Raw genomic sequence first — 18,582 nt, 5'->3', positions numbered from 1 at the left:
CCCAAGGACATTCAATGTCTCTTCCTAAACCGCATCTCCTATTCAGCGTCCGTCTGCTTACAATCAGAGTTCAAGCAAGGGTCCAACTTCAGCACCAGAAGTCATTGCTCGCTTTAATCTGGAGTTATCGCCGGAAGTGCGCTTCTGAGGTATCGATTCAAATGTTTTTCTGAATGAACTATTTGCAATTACAGACTGGCAACATTGCCACATTGACGCTACTTGCCACAACAAGGGGACAGATTGCCTTAAATTTATACAGCAGTTTTTATAAACCGAGGAAATGTTTTTTATTTTTTATAAACTTTGACCCTTAAGATAGTATTTATTTGGCCAATACAATCGGCCAACCTAGTAGAATGGTAATAATTACAGCGAGGGAGTCGCGCGGGTATGGCACACCGGATTTCCTTTCAGAAAAACAGAGAGCGAAGCAGTTGCATACCCACAAAGCTTTTTTAGTAGATACATTATATTTGTTGGGAAATAGAAGAGAGAGTCAAAGGGGAAACAGAGTTTTGGAAAACAAGCGTGGCTAAGTATATCATCACTAGAAAGAGACAAGTGGACTTGCAAAACTGAGAGGCGGCAGAGCCACGTCATCCAACCTACAAGCACAGGGCTCAGTGAGGAGGCGGCAGTGGAGGCGGCAACACACCACTCCGGGCCGTGAGAGCTCTCAACTGTTAGATCACCCCACTTCACTCCAAACAACACTCTGCTCCAAAAACAACCGCAAAATAAAACCTCTCCAGACAGCTTCCTAATACTTCCGGCTTCCTTTCTTTTATCTTTCCGCTCTGTGCACACCTTCGCCCAACTATCTCCTTCAGTGATCCGCCAACGGTTATAAATAAATTAGTTCATATCTCCCCACTACCGTAATAAATAAAGTGAAGTTCCTTGTTGAATTTGACTTTCTTCTCAAGAATCACTTTAAAACAAATTTTCCGGGTAATGCTTCAAAAATGGAAATGAATAATTCCATCGAGTACCAAGAAAACTCTGGATTTTCTTTCGCTGGTTCTTTCCTGCTTGTGCCTGTTCCAAAGAGCACAGCCTCCCTCTACATTCCAGCATTGTCACCTTTTTCTAAACAGTTGACCCGGCTGTTCGTTGCCATGATAACGATTCTTTTATCGTTTCTTATGATCAGAAAGCCTATCTAAAAGGCGTAAAACCCTTGCTCCACAAGATCATCCAAGCTCGAAGTCTTCTCCATAAATTAGAAGACTCTTCTCGCCACTTTTTTCCTGAAAGTCATCTTAGACTCCATCTTGAAAAACGATCATACAGTTGACCAAACGAATTATGTAACTGCTCGTTAGTACATAAACAAACAGGACAGAAGACACACCTACCTTACATATAACAAGGTAAAAAGTATTATAATGGCCTAAAGCATAAGTCCTGAAGATGACGTAGCCCCTAGGGTCGAAAGCTGGCAAAAATAAAAAATAATGACTGAAATTGGTTATACATTTCTTTCTTCTTTCTGGTATATTTACAACCTGCGTCCATAACAACACCGGACGGTCTAAGAACTGGGATAGTGGGAAGATAATTAATTATCTGTCTGCAATCTATGATCATCTGGGTGGATGTAATCCTAAATAATTAACAGAAGCAACTATTGCGAAAAGCCGATAAAGGAAATGGATACCCCATCCCTCTTGCAGACAGACATTCGCACATCCTGCGAACTACCTACACACACGCACATGCGCGTATTACAGTTCTACTATAAAATTTATGTGTCGGATTTGCTCAGGACCCCCTGATAGTTCAGTGCCCCTTATCTTGGCACAGTAGCTGCTATGGTGCAGTACATTCTGTCCAGGGATTGCCGGACTTTAGAGCTAAAATCTACTTTGGTTCGTTTACTTTTACAGGGCATTAGGATTTGCTCGGACAGTGATTGTCAGAATAGTTTAATAGATTGATTTTATAGTAATTCTGTTAACAAGTTATTGCTCGCTAAGATTTGTTCCTATAGTATTGCGACCGTGTCCAATCATTTTGAACTTGACTTTCCACAGGGAATGTAATTTTTAGATGCCGTAAACTTGAAAAGAAATTTCAGCGCGAGGTTTGTAAGTTTGTGCGTCTCAACAGATTATTTTAAAAAGTAAAATTCGCTGAATGCTATTACTTGTTATTCCATTATGATTTTTTTTTTTTTTTTTTTACGACTTCCCCAGAGCAATGTTCACTCTTTCCACTCAATTTTCCGGAAAACACCTCAAACCATGTGCGGATTTTCGATTTGGTGATTTCTCAGGCCAACAAGGGAACACGTGTGCGTTTGTGTGTCGCCTGTACCTGGGAAGAAAAGCTTAAAATAGAAAAATCTTAGAGTGTTCAGCTTCAGTTTGTATTAGATGCCAGTGCGGCTTCCTTGCTGAAGCTTCCGGCGCAACCAGTTAATCGGAACGAGGAATCAGTTTTTCAGAGAAGTGTTGGAAATGTTTCAGTAAATTGATTTTGGATTTTCTTTGAGAGAGGTGAAGTTTAGCGCACTAAGTTTATTTTACGATTCGGGTCCCAGGATAATGCTTGGGAGTCGTATGATGAAAACAACAAGGTTACGCCTTTCATTTTAAAGATAATTAAGAAATCTTTAAAAAAATAAAATAATCAAAGTTAGGTGTTATTCAACGATAAGCTTTTTCGCACAGTATTTGACGATCAACCCCTTGTACAGCTGTCCTGCCGGACAGTCTGAGCAAGAACATCAGCAAACCGGAAGTTAGACTGTTTTAATTGTCCAGGCAAGAGGAGGAGGTGAGTTTCTCTCTGTTAAATCACTTGATGACGCGCTGCCTAATCCTGTCCTAATCCTGCCCCTCACTGGCTCCACACTGCCTGTGGCGGTGGTGGGGGGGGGGGAGTAAAAATGCTCAACACTAGAAATGGTCCTCTTCCTGCAGGCTGACGCTTCAACCCACACACACAGTCACCCAGACTAGAAAGGTTGATGGCTTTGGTCGATGGTGTAGGAGACGGGCATTAATTAATCAAGATGTGGTGTTGCAGTGAGTAAGATTGATCGCGGGTCCATTAACGAGTGTAAGCGCAGAGTGAAACCCATGGGTCTGTATCCAGGGTGGGCGAGTGTTGTGTGTGATGGGGATCCGACTGGCAGAGTCTCTGCCGAGTGTGCTTTGGCGGTCAGCTCGTGTTTCATTACTGGTCCGGGACTCTCTGTGGTAACACATCCTTCTTCATTGGAGTGGCCTCATATCCCTGGCCGCATATATCCTGGAATTACTTCCTGTTCGCCAAATGGAAAAAAAAAAAAATCTTTCAACTCTTTCATTTCGGACTGACTGCTAAGTTTGTGTTTTATTAAAAATCCAAAGGAAGGGTGGTGGAGCGCGGACTCCAGCAGATTGATTCCAGCAGCCTGCACCTAGACTCAGACTGGGGAAATATTTCTGATTTTTCCGGTAAAAATGAAAAATGGAAAATTTGCCCGATCGCAATACCTAGCGCGAAGTAATATTCCCATGTGGCAGCTAAGTAGGGAAGTCTCCTTAGAGTTATCAGTGTAAAGAACACTGACGTCGAGTTCCTTAGCACATACTTCCTGTGAATCCGGACAGTTTGGCACCGTCACCACACCTCCTCTTCTTTCGATCAAGAGGAGGTAATGAATTTTGTTTTCCAAACTGTGGATAAATATTTTAGGTATTAAAATGAGTTGCCTTCATTCAGTAATTGGCCCTTTAATTATTAGCCCTGGACGGCGGACGATGCTGCCATCTGATTGGTATAGCGGCGGACGATGCTGCCATCTGATGGGTAATCAGTTTCTAATTAATCCTCTTACAGACTAATTAGCCTTTCTTGAAAAGTCGATATTAAAATCCAACTTGCCTTTCTTCTTACCCTTTCTTTATTAACAGAAATATTGTCAATAAATTATTTTTAAGTTAAAGTCAAGGAGCTGCTGAAAGTTTCTTCAGCTCGATTGAATAATCCTAATTTGATTGGTGGAATCATCCGAACATAGAGTTTGAACTCGTTCTCTCACCCATTCCGGCGGCCCGAACAGTTATCTCTCATTTCATTTCTAATCTCTTAAAGTAGAGAGACAAACTCAGGTGAGAACATCCGCCCGAATCTCTAGTGACCCAGTTTACGTCAAGTTCATTCTTGAAATTTTTTCAATTTTTTACTGTTGTCTTCATCATAAACATTTGTTTAGAGAAATGGCGCTATTCGTCAGCTAATTTTCTTCAACTTTGGATTTTTTATTATTTAAAAGATTTCTCGTCAATATTTACCTGTTGATGTGAAACGTTACGCTCAAACGGTAATTTAGAGGGGAAAGTCCCATCATCCCCTCTGCCCCAGCGTAGTCATTCATCCCTTTACGCGTGGAAATGTTTCAAACTGTATACTGAAGTGCAGTCATTTTACCGAGACTAAAAACATTGCAGTCACTCGCGAGAAAATCTTTCAGAAGTGGAAGTGGATGTAAGATTTTGTCCACAAATATTGTCGGTCCGGAAGTGCTATCTTAACGTGACGCTGACTACATGCTGAACAAACTGACTGACATTAAGACCACTTTGTGAAATTTGTTAAAACCACTTTTTTGTACCCAAGAGATCCCACACCCTTAAAAAAAATATATTTTCGGGTCAATTTGGAAAACAACATTCGACCCGATCGCAATACTCCCTCCTTGGGTTGTAGGAACAAGGAATAAGGTACATTAAATTTTCTTAAAATTTGAATTTGATTTAAAAAGTTGGTTGGCTGTAGTATACACAAACATTTACTTTCATAATATGATATTGCGACATCCTGTGACTCTCTCCAGCTGCTAAAATAAAAGAGCTCAAATTTATTAGATTTTCTTTTTCAATGTAATTAAAGACGCGCGCGCATCACAAAATACCAAAAAAGATTCCTGCGGACCAATTTGTAAGCGCTGGTTAAAACTCAAGATAAAAAATCTGCACGAATGTAACACAAACTTGGTTTAGTGAAAATAATAAATGATTTCCGCTCTCAAATATCCGTCCATTATTCTAATTATTCTCCCTGTAAGTAAGATTGCAATTGGATGTTGGAGAAGTTACTAAACTATCTATTGTGACTCCCACAACTGTCAAGATTGCACCAGAAGGTAGGCGTTTGATCAATTCCAAGTCGATGCATACATCAACTACCTCTGCAGTCATGTAGTAGAAGTAATTGTACGCCAAGATCACAGAAATAGTGTCTTTCGGTAAGGGGCTCTTTTTTGGCTAGAACTTACTGAAACTTTGGGAGTACTCTGAAACCTGTCGGTCACCGGAAATAGATCACTAAAGAAAAGATCTCTGATGGCTTCCGGTAGACCATGGTTGTTTTATGCCAACTTTTGAATGTCTGTGCAGCGGCCGCGGCTTACCGAAAAGTCTTTTTCAGCATTAAAAAGATCTAGCAGATCAGAAGGCTGCATTCAATGAAGAATCGCTCGGTTTATTATTCCTATTTTTCATCCTGGAAAACAATAAAAAGCATTTTTTTCTTGCAAGATGGGGAACATTCAGCAAGTACTTGAAGCAGATAGTATAGCACGGGGTGGTCCTTGACTATTTTTCAGTATTTTCTTTCTTTCTTTTTCAAGACTTTTTTTTTTTTTTGTTTATGAAAGAAGCCTCCGAGTGTAGAGTGTTAATGTGGTGATTTATTAGCGGTGCTCATAGTTGGCCCATTAATTCACTGCGAGCCGCCATGAGCCGTCTGGAGGGTGGAGGCAGCTCTGGGCGCCACCGCAATGTCCCAGAGCGGCAGAGCCAGCACTTGACGCTGTTCTTGATTACTGGGTAGTGCGCGGCACCTACATTTCGCTGCTTCCGTACTTCCACCCCCTAAGTACTCTTCCAGACACTTGAGACACAAATTCACTCCATTACTTAAACTCTTTAAGGGAAAAGAAGATTCCTCCCACTCTTGCTTTCTCGCTTCCATCCCTTATCAAGAGAACCAAGGCTCGAGTTACTTAAATGGAGAATTCAAATAAGCCTTTAAATATCCTTTTAAGGAATCTACTACCGCGCCTCTCCCCGATGGCGCTAAAGTTCGCAGTAAAGAATTTTAAATGGCCTGACAGAGATCTGGTCTGGATGGGGTGAACTCCTCTGGGCGGTGCGGGTTATATAAAGGAATTTTACTTGAGTGGGGATGAAGAGAGTTTTGACAGGAATGAGATTCTACACAGATGTAAACATAAATACCAGCCGCTCTTTCTCACATTGTGCTCCCAATCATCCATTCCCTTTCTCCTCCTGTAAAAAGAGAACACTTCCAATTTCGGTTTCCCATGAATAATTGAAATCCACCTCCCTGAATTCGAAAAAATGTGGCGTAACACGATTTCTCTTACTACAATTTCCTTAATTATGGAATAAAAATAATCATTTTCCAGTCAGGTTTTGTACCTCAATGATCAGGAACTGCGATGATTAGTTTCTCCTGAAACTTACTAAAATGGACATGGACTGCATTACTATGCACGTTCACTTTTTCCGAACAAAACTTGTTTAAATAGAAAGTGGACTAAAATTAATAAAGCAGCACTTTTCAGGTCAGCCACTTTTATTCATATTTGGATACATCCTTAAATCCATCTTTTACCGACGCCTACATCCGTATTTGTAAAAACCACTTTTTCGTATTGAAAACATATTTCCGTTGAAAAAGCGAAAGTGAAAATCTGCACGATTACGATACCTCCTCTTACGAGAGGTTAGTGAAGGTAAAACTCTTATGATTTCTCTTACAGTTTAGATAATCCCTTGCAGGTGTAAATCGCCCTGGTGAAAGTAGAGTAACGATCGAGTGGAATTTCGGATATGGACTTTTAATGTCTGATGTATTTAGTCAGGGGGCTGAAAAAATGAGATTATGATAAGTTTTATAATTCACTTATTATTATTTCTCATTTACTGTTGAACGATTTTATAAACAAACCTAGATTTCCCTCTGGGATGGAGAAATAACCATCATTTGCCCACGTTTGCAGGAGTGGTGGTCGCCGAGGGCAGGATGAATACATAAGTGAACCGTGAGTTAGGTAACGCTGGAGGGCTATGATTGGACCACTGGTTTTGAAATGTAGTGACAGCGCTAGTGCGCCTCTTACTATTGCTTTGCCGCACCGGCCAGAGCATGTTTAGTGCATGTCTAAACCTGCATGAGTCATTATATTGCCCCCCTCACTCAGTTTTGCTTTCTCTTTTTGTCAAATCTATTTTTACTTTGGATGGCCTGGTGCTCATAAAACGCAAACTCATTTATCTACGCATATTATAGTTGCATGTTTACACAAGCGCGCGCGCATGTAGTAGTATAATAAACATGTGTGAACTAATTTAGTACGTATAGGACTTGCAGCGTCACTAAATGAAGCACATCATTGCTAATTATGTTTTGCCGTAAATAACATGTCAGCCACTTGATAATACGTTATACTTGCAGTTTTGCTAATTCCATCTTATTAGTCCCAATTGGCATCCAATAAATATTCGTAGATCATTTTTTCGTTTTGTTTTTGTTTAAAGTGGTCTGTAAGTGTGAATGTTGGTTTGCGGGTATAATGTAAAGACTCATTCTATAGAAATGGTACTTTAGATTTCTCGTTTATAATTCCCACAACGGGTAATCAAAACTTGAGGTTATATACTACCTTGGAGAATACCATCGATTCTTGATGAATCGATTACATTACCAAAATTATTTTATTTTACTATTAATTTAAGTGAAGGTGAAATGCAAATGTATTACTGCTGCTTTACACAAGCTAGGAAAGTTAAAAAAAAAACGAAAACTAAAAAAATAGTATTACGTTCTGGAAATACTACCACATTTTCAATGGAAGGTCTGCAAGATAAGGGCGTGGCTTAATAACACTTGCCACCTTTTGATTGGCTCACCATACCTCCTACATTTCACACTTCCATTTTTCATTGTGATTGGTCAATTGTTCATTACTCATTATCAATAGAAAAAGGGAAGGGATTAGCTATGAGGTTAGCATACTGGACTCCCACGCGGAGGTCCCGGGTTCGAATCCAGCAGCTGACCCTTAGATTTTCTCTTCCTAGGAGCTTCTTACAGCTCACTGTCCGGTGATAGACAGTGTTGTCTGTAACGAGAGAACACTGTCCGGAGGCCGGCAGTGCACTGGAAAAAGCTCCGGGCGCAAATGACCTCAGCTGTTAATGCGCCAAAAAAAAAAAAAAAAAAAATCAATAGAAAAAAATCAATATATGTACATCTTTTTTACTAATTTTTCCCACTTAGGTTTTTGTTGAATTATGTAATTTAAAAAGAAAATTATCATAAATATGTCCAAAATAATGCTTTTTCTTGTTTAATAGTCTTTGCTTTCTGCTAATGATATCAGGGGAAATGGAAAAGTGCGTATAGTTAGCTATTTACAGATAAATTGGTAAAAGATAATTTTACTTATTTTTACATGTGACTTCGCTATTTTTTACATATGTTTGGTTTCAACCGCCATTTAACAAAGCCTAAATGGTTCGAAAATAGTTAAATGTATCCGGTTACCAAGTCACAACTGATTAGTCATAAAATAAACTATATTAATAGACTTGAAGTGTTCCAAGTGATTCTCAAGCGTTATCTGACCTTCAGGAACGTAAAAAATGTCTAATTTATTTGTCATAATTTGCTGATAAATGAGAATGCCCTGCACCACATAAATCAAATAGCATTAGAAACCTGTTTGATTGGTTGCAAAAGCTGCGAACTGGGATGCTGCCAGGCGAAAACCTCTGGTGGGAAAACTGTGTAAAAAAGAAAGTTTTTCCTTTTCCCTCTCACTACCAAGATTTACCTAGGGCAGCTTGAGAACTGAGATAGCAAGAAGAGGTCTCTCATGTTCGTTTTGATGGTGTTACAATCTCTAAGTTGCGGTTCAAGATCTTAAGGTCTCCTGAGCGTGGAAGAGTTCATTTCACTAAAAAGACTGAGTTACTGGAGCTTTTAATGAGAAAAGGCTTCACCTAAGTAGACATTCAGGTGGATGATGCAATGAGTCTAAAGGAGCGGGTTGTCAAAGGACTTCTTTGTACATTGGGGATCAGGCCTGCTTTGTAACCTGGGTAAAGAGCCTTACGGCACATATCCTGATAATACAGTTAGTGAGTAAAAAATTAGTGTAATCGATGCTATACTAATTGATTTTCTTAATCGATAGGGAAATGTCACGGGCCTGACAATGTTCTTCACTTTGAACCGGCTGCTCATTCGGCCTCGGCTCGCACCCTTTGCGTCTAAACCCTCCCTTATTCTCCATCTGCGTGCTCAGAGATATTCATATAGCTGTAATGAACAGCCGACTAAATAATATATTTATAGGTAATCTGCCAAATAGTTCATTGTCATTATATTGCAGGTTACAAAGCAGGCCTGATCCCCAATGTACAAAGAAGTCCTTTGACAACCCGCTCCTTTAGACTCATTGCATCATCCACCTGAATGTCTACTTAGGTGAAGCCTTTTCTCATTAAAAGCTCCAGTAACTCAGTCTTTTTAGTGAAATGAACTCTTCCACGCTCAGGAGACCTTAAGATCTTGAACCGCAACTTAAGAGATTATAACACCATCAAAACGAACATGAGAGACCTCTTCTAGCTATCTCAGTTCTCAAGCTGCCCTAGGTAAATCTTGGTAGTGAGAGGGAAAAGGAAAAACCTTTCTGCTTTTGGCTATATTCTGCTTCTGTTTTTAATCCATACTCAATTAAATGTCAGCTGGCCTTCGCGTGAATCAGACACAGAAACTACACGGAAACGGATCTTCAATTAGTTGCCACTTCCTCAAGGAAGTTTCGACTCAACAAACCTCATCCTCTTCACATTTCATTGTCAATTTGACAACTCAAACGGAGGCAGTATTAACGGAGCTCGCGTGCTTTGGTGATCACACATTAAGATAATACTCGTACATTTAAGGAGGAGAAAAACAATTTTTTGTTGCTTTCCCTTCCTCCTCGTCGGCGGGAAGTAGCACTCTCTCTCTCTCTCTCTCTCTCTCTCTCTCTCTCTCTCTCTCCAAGTCCTGGTTTCTCCCTTCATTTCCTAGTTAGGAAGAGGTGCCATGGACTAATATTTAGAGTTAAGTTTAGTCTGTTATCTAAATATAGGTTGATGTGGAAGGGCTCTTGAGAGTCGTCGGACATCCCGTTGTTATTCGGAACTGTTTGCGGGAAACTTTGTGAACGAAACTAAATCTTTGTTTTTAATGAAGAGATATAAACATGTGAGTGAACTGAGAATTAGAAATGGAGCTTTCACCCAGATATGCAGAGTGTGGTGGACATACATCTCACCCAAGGAGATAGCAACAAGTTCTGAACAGAGTAACATTGTACAGTCTGTACATAAAAATAAAGTTCATCCTGCGCTTTATATTATAAAGTTCACCTTTTATTTTATTTTTAGTAAACAACAAAGTTTTAAAACTTGTCTGCTAAAGGTACCAACTTTACTTAACAACAAAATAAAACAATCGCAGTCAGGGCAACAATACCCTCTGTCTGACAAAACCTTTTCTGCTTCTCTCAGCGCTTGTAGTAGGTAGTAGTGTAATCATTAGGTTGTACAGGAAATTTGTATCTTAACATAACTCAGAAATATAATTTAAAAAAAAGGTTTTGTTTTATTCATGCGATTTCTTTTCAACAATTACAGTGTATTAGTGAAGCGTTAAAGAAAGTCACAGCGGAGCTAAGTTTGTCCTGCTTCGTTTTATCTTGTGTCTTCATTGTCTGATGTTCAAGTCCTAGTATCAGTTTAGTACGTAAGATACTCATATATTTGTCGTCTCCGGCAGTCAGCGCAATCAATATCCTAGTTAACAAATCTACTTTAGTGAACAGTTTATTTGGTTTTGGTGGAAAATACAATTATTTTTACGAAAGTTATGTTTCAAAGGTGAAGTAATGCCTATTATTTAGGCTTAACTTCCCACTGCCAATCAGGTGTTGTGAACAGAGGCGATTAGCAGACGTAATTTACTGTGCATCATCTCACAATAGACTTCAAAAATAGTGTGAATTCTAGTTCTACCTCGTTTCTCTTATAAATGAACGTTCATTGAACTTAGTAATTGTATTATGCGACAGTTGACTTGTCATTTCCGTGCATATTGTAAAGTGATGCTATTGCAGAAAGCGTGACGTCACAGAAATCAGAAACTCAATAAAACGTTTTAAAACATAAAGTTAGGCATTAAGCAATACGTCATGTCCAAGTTCAAAACTTTGGCTATGCCTAGAAACAGGAAACCAGAGAAAGCACTTCCGATGGTAATTTGCGACTTGTCATTTCATGCACATAAATATCAAGCAGGTGTTACTAAAACGGCTCTTTAGTAGAGAGCCAACCCTCGCCTCCTTCCTCAGAAGGTTTAGAAATTTATTGTTGGAAAAAACGCATCTTTTACTAAAAACCACAAGTTCGAACTCGGGGCCATAAAACTGATCTTTAGAATTCTTTAAACTGAAAATTTTACTAGTAAGAGAAAGTTTAAATGGCAAGTAAAAGGAAGAAATAACAAAAAGGACAGAATTACTCATTTCAGTGTTTGAACTACGTCACAATAAATAACTACATTCCTTAAAAGCATTTGGAAGGTGGAGTGCGAAAGGGTGGTGGCAAAGGGAACAGGAGAAGGAATCAAAGAAGTGGCGCACAAGTGGAGAAGAGCCATTGCCGTCGCAATCACTTGAAGAATTCCTAAGATGAGCACCTGGTGATTTGCGTGAACTCCCGTGGGCAACCTTTTCAGAGTATCTCTTGCCGAGTGCTCTGCATGCTGCACACGGAATCAATATTCCTGCAGTGCGCAGCGTGTTTAGATTGTTATATCTCAACAACAACAACAAAAAAATACCCTTACAACCGCGCCAAGATTATTATCGCTCCCCAAGGACTATCCATCAGCCGAGAGGGTGGACATACTCGTACACCATCGTTCCTTTCTCGTTCGTTTTGCATACCTCTGATAGCAGCAACTTCAGTGATACAATAGAAGTCGAGTATCTCAAGTTAAGACTTGTTCTTGATTCAGGGGTGTACTAACAACTGTAACGCCTGAAGTACATGTTTTAAAGTCGCCTAAAAATGAAGTATTTATTTAAATCATTGTGCCTGTGAACGCCTGTAAGCTCATAGTCTGTAAACTAGTGGAAAGTTCGAGTGAAAGTAGCCTAGTAAGGAAGAAAACTTACACGATTTGTATTTTAAATTTAAATGGAATGATAAAACTGCAATATTTGATGCAATTAAATGGCTTAAATCAGTTATGTTACGCAAGGCTAAAGTAAACAAAACGATCTATTAGAAGAACAAAAAACGGGTCCAAATCTAGCGGAATTGCGTTTAATTTATTCATTGTCAGTTTATGGCAACAATGGGCCGGTGAAGTCTTTTGACAGGGCGCTCAGTCCGGTCGATTATTCATTTTCAAAAACACATTTCAAAATGAAAAGAGCGCCATTATCTCTTCTTCCAGCCTAGACCATTGTTAACGTCCGGCCCCTTCAATATTTCCCCCTATACTTGCCCGCAGAACAGTTACTTACTGTCACCTGGACATTGCTCTAACCCTCTAGCATCTGATTTAATTCAAAACTTTTTTTTTCTGCCGATGGTCTTTGTTGTTGTGATATTTTCGGTCCAAAACCAATGAACTGCTCTGATAACGTCTTAATAACGACTGGTTGTTTCTATACTTGTGCGAATTTTAATAACTACACCCAGATGGAATCCAAAAATGCATCTAAACCCCCATCGAGTTTTTCTTCTTCAAGAGCAGTTCAAGGGAAAAGCTATGCACCTCTCAGTCTGCCCTTAGACATTAGTAAATATTTCTAATTCTGGCAGCTTTTTAAAGATTGTGAACACACTTTTACAACATGAAGAGCTAAGTAGGTCAGGTGATGGCTTGTGCTGCTGCCAGGTAACGCTTCTGCACTGAAGTGATCCTTTTAGTTCGCTCGCTAACTCCCTCCACTAATCCTTTCTGCGCCCTACTCTCACTTCTGCACCATTCTCTTATTGGCCTCCATACCTTCAAAACCCAGCAAGAGAGAGAGAATATGCTTTCAAGACCCTAATGAAGACAGACACATGCCCAGAAGTCTGATATTTTCTCATGGATTTTATACACACAGGATTTAGCTGAATGTTTTCTGTTGCCAACTTCTACAATATTTTTTTCTCGTAGTAGTCGCTTTTTCTTACAAAATTAGCACTACTTTGTTCTTTGTCTATTCCTGGAAAAAGGACGTATTGCGTCAAATTTTGTTATTGATGGCTCATTGAAGGTTTATGTTTTGGATGAAACATTTTTTAAATGTGTCCAAAAGCCAAAAACCAAAAGACCTACATTTGGAATTAGAAATTATCCACTTTTTTTATTGTATCCTGTCCCCTCTCACTACTATTTTCTCTTGACGCTATTTTGGCATCTGCTTGACAAAACCTGCTCTGCAAAGAAGTGTTGAAGAACATGATGTGGTAAGTTTGCAGAATGATAAAGAACAGTGTGTAAGTGTGTAAGTGCGTATTGTGTGTGTGACGTCACGAGAGATATATTCACGGGGGTGGGGCACGGGTTTTGCTAAAGCGCGCCCTCTCTTAATTTTCCTTAATTAATTCTGGTACGACCTCCGGATACAAGGCCCAAGGAATAGTATAGAGGAGTCAATCATGAAAACCAGAGATTATAAAAGGTTCTATTCGCTAAACGTTAAGTTGTTAATATAATTGAAGCAGCTCAAGGTGGCAGTGTAAGGCCGGTTTTGTCTTACGAAGATGGAGTATATCTCATTAAATCATCTTCATACGCAGCATCCCGTCCATAAACACCTTTCCACCACATACACACACACACATTAGTTTTTAATAGAGTTCCTGTGTAAGAGTGAGTAAATGGTATTTCCTAAAGTAATTTAGTTAAAGGTTACGTGAAGGTTATTTATCACAATACACTCACGCGAAATCGTGGTAAAATTATTTAGGGAAATTGATCAAAGAGACTTTTCAAGAAGACTTCCTTCGCTTAGAAAATAATAAATTCATTGTAAACCCCAAGTGTTTCTTGATGTGAAATAAACATATCTTTACCTTCCTTAATGTTCCAGGCAAACTTCAATTATGTCATTAAAACGCAGAATTATAAATTAAAATAATTATATAAATTAACACAAACTTGGTTGTTACCCAGGAAGTTATACCTGGCTGAAAACTTATTACAGGAAATGAGGTTATCTACACCTTGAGACAAAACGCATTGTGTAAAGAGGTGACAAATTGAATTTGCTTTTACTTTTATTAAATTGAATACACAAATAGCAATTACGAAAGGAATTTCGATGTCCCTTTCATTAGGTCGATGCAGCTGACACCAGAGTGTTTTGGCAGTGAAAAATCTGAGAGATTTGAAGCACAAATTATAAGCTCTGGATTCACCAGATTCGACACTTTCTGGCTTCCATAGATTTCTAGAACTAAAGAAGTGTTTAGCTGGAAACCCTTTTAAAAGAGAAGGAGAGGTAATTGCGGCCGGGGAAGGGTGATTTTGCGTAGATTCCAGGATTGCTCTGAAGGAGAATCTATTCATTGGTAAAAAGTTGTACAAACTAGAAGGCGACTGTTTAATCAAATAAATGTACATTTAAACTAAAAGACACAGTCTTTCCTGTAAGAGACCTCTGTAGCACTCTTCTTCAGAGTATCTCGAGTAGGAATGAAGGGAGCGAGGATTGGATATCCCAAACTGCCGTCTTCCAGAGAAGCTGGATGAATTGTTTTATCGTGTGGAGAGTTTTTGTTTGGCACTGTGGGCTTGCCATATGTAATGAACGGCGATAGATCCATATTAAAAACATCTTGTTAAAATGGAAGTAAGAGAAATTAAAATCTAAGAAGGGTTTTCAAGTGCTTTCCTCAGGCTACAATAACTATTGTGATAAATTGGAGCAAAAAGAATCTGAGATAGTGAAATTATCTTTGACACAATTTGCTCCCAGATCTTTGAGTGGTTGGTATTTGCGCTGGGTGTCATGTGGAAAAGATAAAGAAATGGCCCTAAAAAGGTTAGCGCATTCTCTCGCTCGCTCTTTTATTATTTCCCTTTCTTTCTAATATAGGGTTTCAAAGGCGATGATCTGCTTCGGCGCCAGTCATGCGCAAAAATTAAGACATCCTACCAGCCCTTTCATTCTAATTTGCTTTTGCCTCTAACAACGTGTATTCTGCCTGCAGATCCCTTCCGTTCCGCCAGCTCTCGATTTCACTGGTGTATTGCTTCTTTTTTTTGCGCTTATCACTCTTATCTTTTATTCCTTCATCTTCACCAAAGAAAGTAAATATTGAAGAGTTACTTCAATTCTTCTTTCTCCAAAGAGTATAGCCCAATGATCTCTCTTCAGCTAGAGTAATAATTGGAGAATCAGTCACCCATCTCTCCTCTTTCTTAATTGATCGCTTCTCGTTTCATGATTGTGCATTCCATTATTTTCTCAATTTATCCTGCAACAAATTTTAATTCCTACTAAGGCACTGCTGGGCCTTTCCATGAGACATACCCTCGTTCTTGGTTCAATGACCCTTCTCTTAGTTTATTGTAAGTTTAAAGTTACCTAACTCACTAAATATTTCCTACTTTATTTGAGGAATCCTGCAGGAGCGAAGTGGAGTAGCCTGTACTGCAATCTTGGCGCACAATTCTCTTTATCTTTATTTATTATTTCTGGTGCATGAAAACTTGGTCATCAAAAACTTCTCCTGCTGGGATGGCACCTTCTCTTTCCCTGCTACGTCTTTTGGGAAGCGGTATGGAGCTACTTTATGACTGCAGCTGACCGTAGCAGCAGAACCCACGTTTTTTGCCAAGATCTATGACATTTTTTCAACATTGGCTCGAACGAGTTTTCTTAAACTACTTAAAATACCATAAACCACTTCGCAGATTTACGACTATTATTTCTTCTGAAAAATTTAATTGAGGGCAGTCCCGGAGGTTCCTTAATAAGGGATAAATAATAAGTTGTGCTGGGATTGCAGGCGCAGGTGCTGAAGGAAATTCTTCTGCAGGAAGGCTCGCTTTATATTTTCCATTACGGGCCCTTCGCTAGAAAGTGGTTAAAACGTTTATTAATAACATTTTTCCAAGAAAATCAGGTCTAGGTCACTCTTGGAAGTGTTCTCCTCCTTGTTATTTCAGTGCAACCCACGGGGTTTCAGGATGCCTTATGTTAGTAAGGACAGAAAATGTTTCCGACATTCGAAGATAAATATTAAAGAATTATAATTTCACATCGTGATATCATAATGAATCAGTTTATCCCTCGAGAAGTCTTAATGATAAGAATAGATTAAGTCATTTCTAATCAAAAGAGTTGGAAGGTTTTTTACTTGGCTTGCGGTCAGTCACTAGTAATGTCTTTAACATCTTTATTCTGTATGCAACATTGTAAAATCAAATTTATTCTCTTTGTTTCAGAATAACCTGTTACCATCCGGCGACAAGACTGTCGAAGGTCCAACGATAACGATATCGCGCGCGAATCGTCACGATGCTGGTATCTACCAGTGTTCCGCTTCGAACAACGTCGGTCAGCCAGCAGTCAGGGAAATCCAACTGAACGTGCTCTGTAAGTATCCGCAAGAGTCTCTTTCTATAATTACTTAGTGGTCAGAACAAAAGAATTAGTAAGTATGACTCATCCTGCTTGCAAATAGCCCTGGAAACTGGACAGCCATAATATACAGACATAGACCTGTTTAGAAAACCTTAGAAAGAAAATCATGGAAGCATTTTGGAGAAAATCACTTAAGAGGCACTTCCGGTTAGCCATTATCTTCAAATTTGGAATTTCACTTCCGCCGTAATATTGTACAAGAGGCATTACGCTGAAGTGGCTTGTTACAACCACTCCCTCCCTTGAACTGCTCTTTGAGCAAATCGTGCTGGTAAAGTATAACTCAACTGGTGAAGTACTATTACTAAAGCAGTCGGGGCACTGAGTCGAAAAAATATCAAACTTTAACTTTCCGCGTTTCCGTTTTAGTGCTATGCTGAGATATACTTTAATTTACTTACTACTTACTTAAATGGCGCGACAACCCACTAATGAGTCTGGGCCTCGTCAAAAAGCCTCCGCCAGGCATCCCTGTTTTGTGCAGCAGCCATCCAGTTTGTGACGCCAAATAATGAACTTGCGTCCGCGGGAACCCCATCCATCCACCTCGCCTTCGGCCGGCCAATCTTTCTTAGACTGTGGATCTCGTCTTTTAGCACTCTTCTGGCTATCTCGCCTTCTTCAATTCGAATGACGTGTCCTGCCCATCTTAGCTTTCCTAATTTTATGAACCTTACCACATCCACTTCCTCATATAGACTGTAAAGCTCCTGGTTCTTCCTTCTTCTCCATATCTGCCCGTTCCTAACCAGGCCATATATTTTACTGAGTATTTTTCTTTCAAACGCCAGGAGCTTCTTTTCATCTGCCTTTCTAGTGGTCCAGATTTCCGAGCCATAGGCGAGAACTGGCCGTATCAGTGTTTTATAAAGTCCCACCTTCGTCTTTCTTGAGATCAGATTAGACCGGAGGTGTTTGCTAAGCCCAAAATAGCATCTATTGGCTGCAGCAATCCAAAGTTCCTAACTCTCGGGATTTTAATTTTCGCAAACAAAGGAACCGGGTAAACGGATGTCGCCGGTGAAAGTCAAAATCGGATATCAGCCCAACCGCGGCACCACATCCTCATGGGGAATGAGAGAAAATAAAAATTTGTTACTACTAATTTGTAGTATTGGTAGATATTACAAGAACACAGATTCAAGGTTGCCTAACTTGCATTGAATCTGCCTGTAAATTAGGCGCGGTATCTCCGACTGGACGGCTGGCCAATCCCGTTCCAGAATGTAACAAATGATCTAAAGCCGATTCCCATTAAAAATTCTTTTAACCCCAAACTGTTTCACTTCTCCGCCTCTCCCCCCTTCCGCAATAATATCATTTCTCTCCCAAGAGTTCCAGTTAAACCACCTCAGCAAGGGCCTCAACTAACGACCGTTTTCCTTTAAATTTATTTCCCTGTGATGGGTTTTTACTTTTTCCCTCTTTTAATCTGATATTTACGAAATGGATGGTAAATTGCCTCTAGAACTGCTACCGACTTCTCTCGCTTTTTAATGTTCGAATACTCTTCATTCAAATCTAGAGTTTCCGAAACAGTAATCCATCCTGGCTTCACAGTGTTTGCTCAAAGCCAACTTTGCCAAGTAACACTAAATCTGGAATCTAAAAAGGAATTTTCCTGAAAATGCTTTAGATCCGGAAGTGCGCCATAAGTTATGGAAAATGTTTGCAATGAAACCAACTATTCAGTGAAGTACTTCCGGACGGGCTCCATGTTTCCTGTAATCTAGAAGTTTGTCTAAATGAATCCTCACTGTGGAAATGAGTACATTTTTTTAATGATTGTTGAAACTAAAAGTTTTTTCTGTATTTCTTTACAACCATGCTTACTGGTTATGTAT

The 18,582-nt window shown here is 39.5% G+C and overlaps 1 protein-coding gene across 2 annotated transcripts in view; it reads left to right on the top strand.

The window, feature by feature from the left end:
* LOC141455771 (protein amalgam) overlaps positions 1 to 18,582 on the top strand; it is a 553,007-nt gene that overhangs the window by 417,870 nt on the left and 116,555 nt on the right. For both annotated transcript variants that reach the window (XM_074131135.1, XM_074131133.1), the window contains exon 5: positions 16,540 to 16,690. In XM_074131135.1, the coding sequence (XP_073987236.1) occupies positions 16,540 to 16,690 (151 nt within the window). The remainder of the gene's footprint in view (positions 1 to 16,539; positions 16,691 to 18,582) is intronic.

Source organism: Rhodnius prolixus, unplaced genomic scaffold, assembly GCF_049639745.1.
Source record: "Rhodnius prolixus isolate KJV_2025 unplaced genomic scaffold, Rpr scaffold_4, whole genome shotgun sequence".
NCBI classification, from domain to species: domain Eukaryota; kingdom Metazoa; phylum Arthropoda; class Insecta; order Hemiptera; family Reduviidae; genus Rhodnius; species Rhodnius prolixus.
Note: the sequence above shows the minus strand (reverse complement) of the source record. Positions and strands in the feature narration are given on the sequence as shown.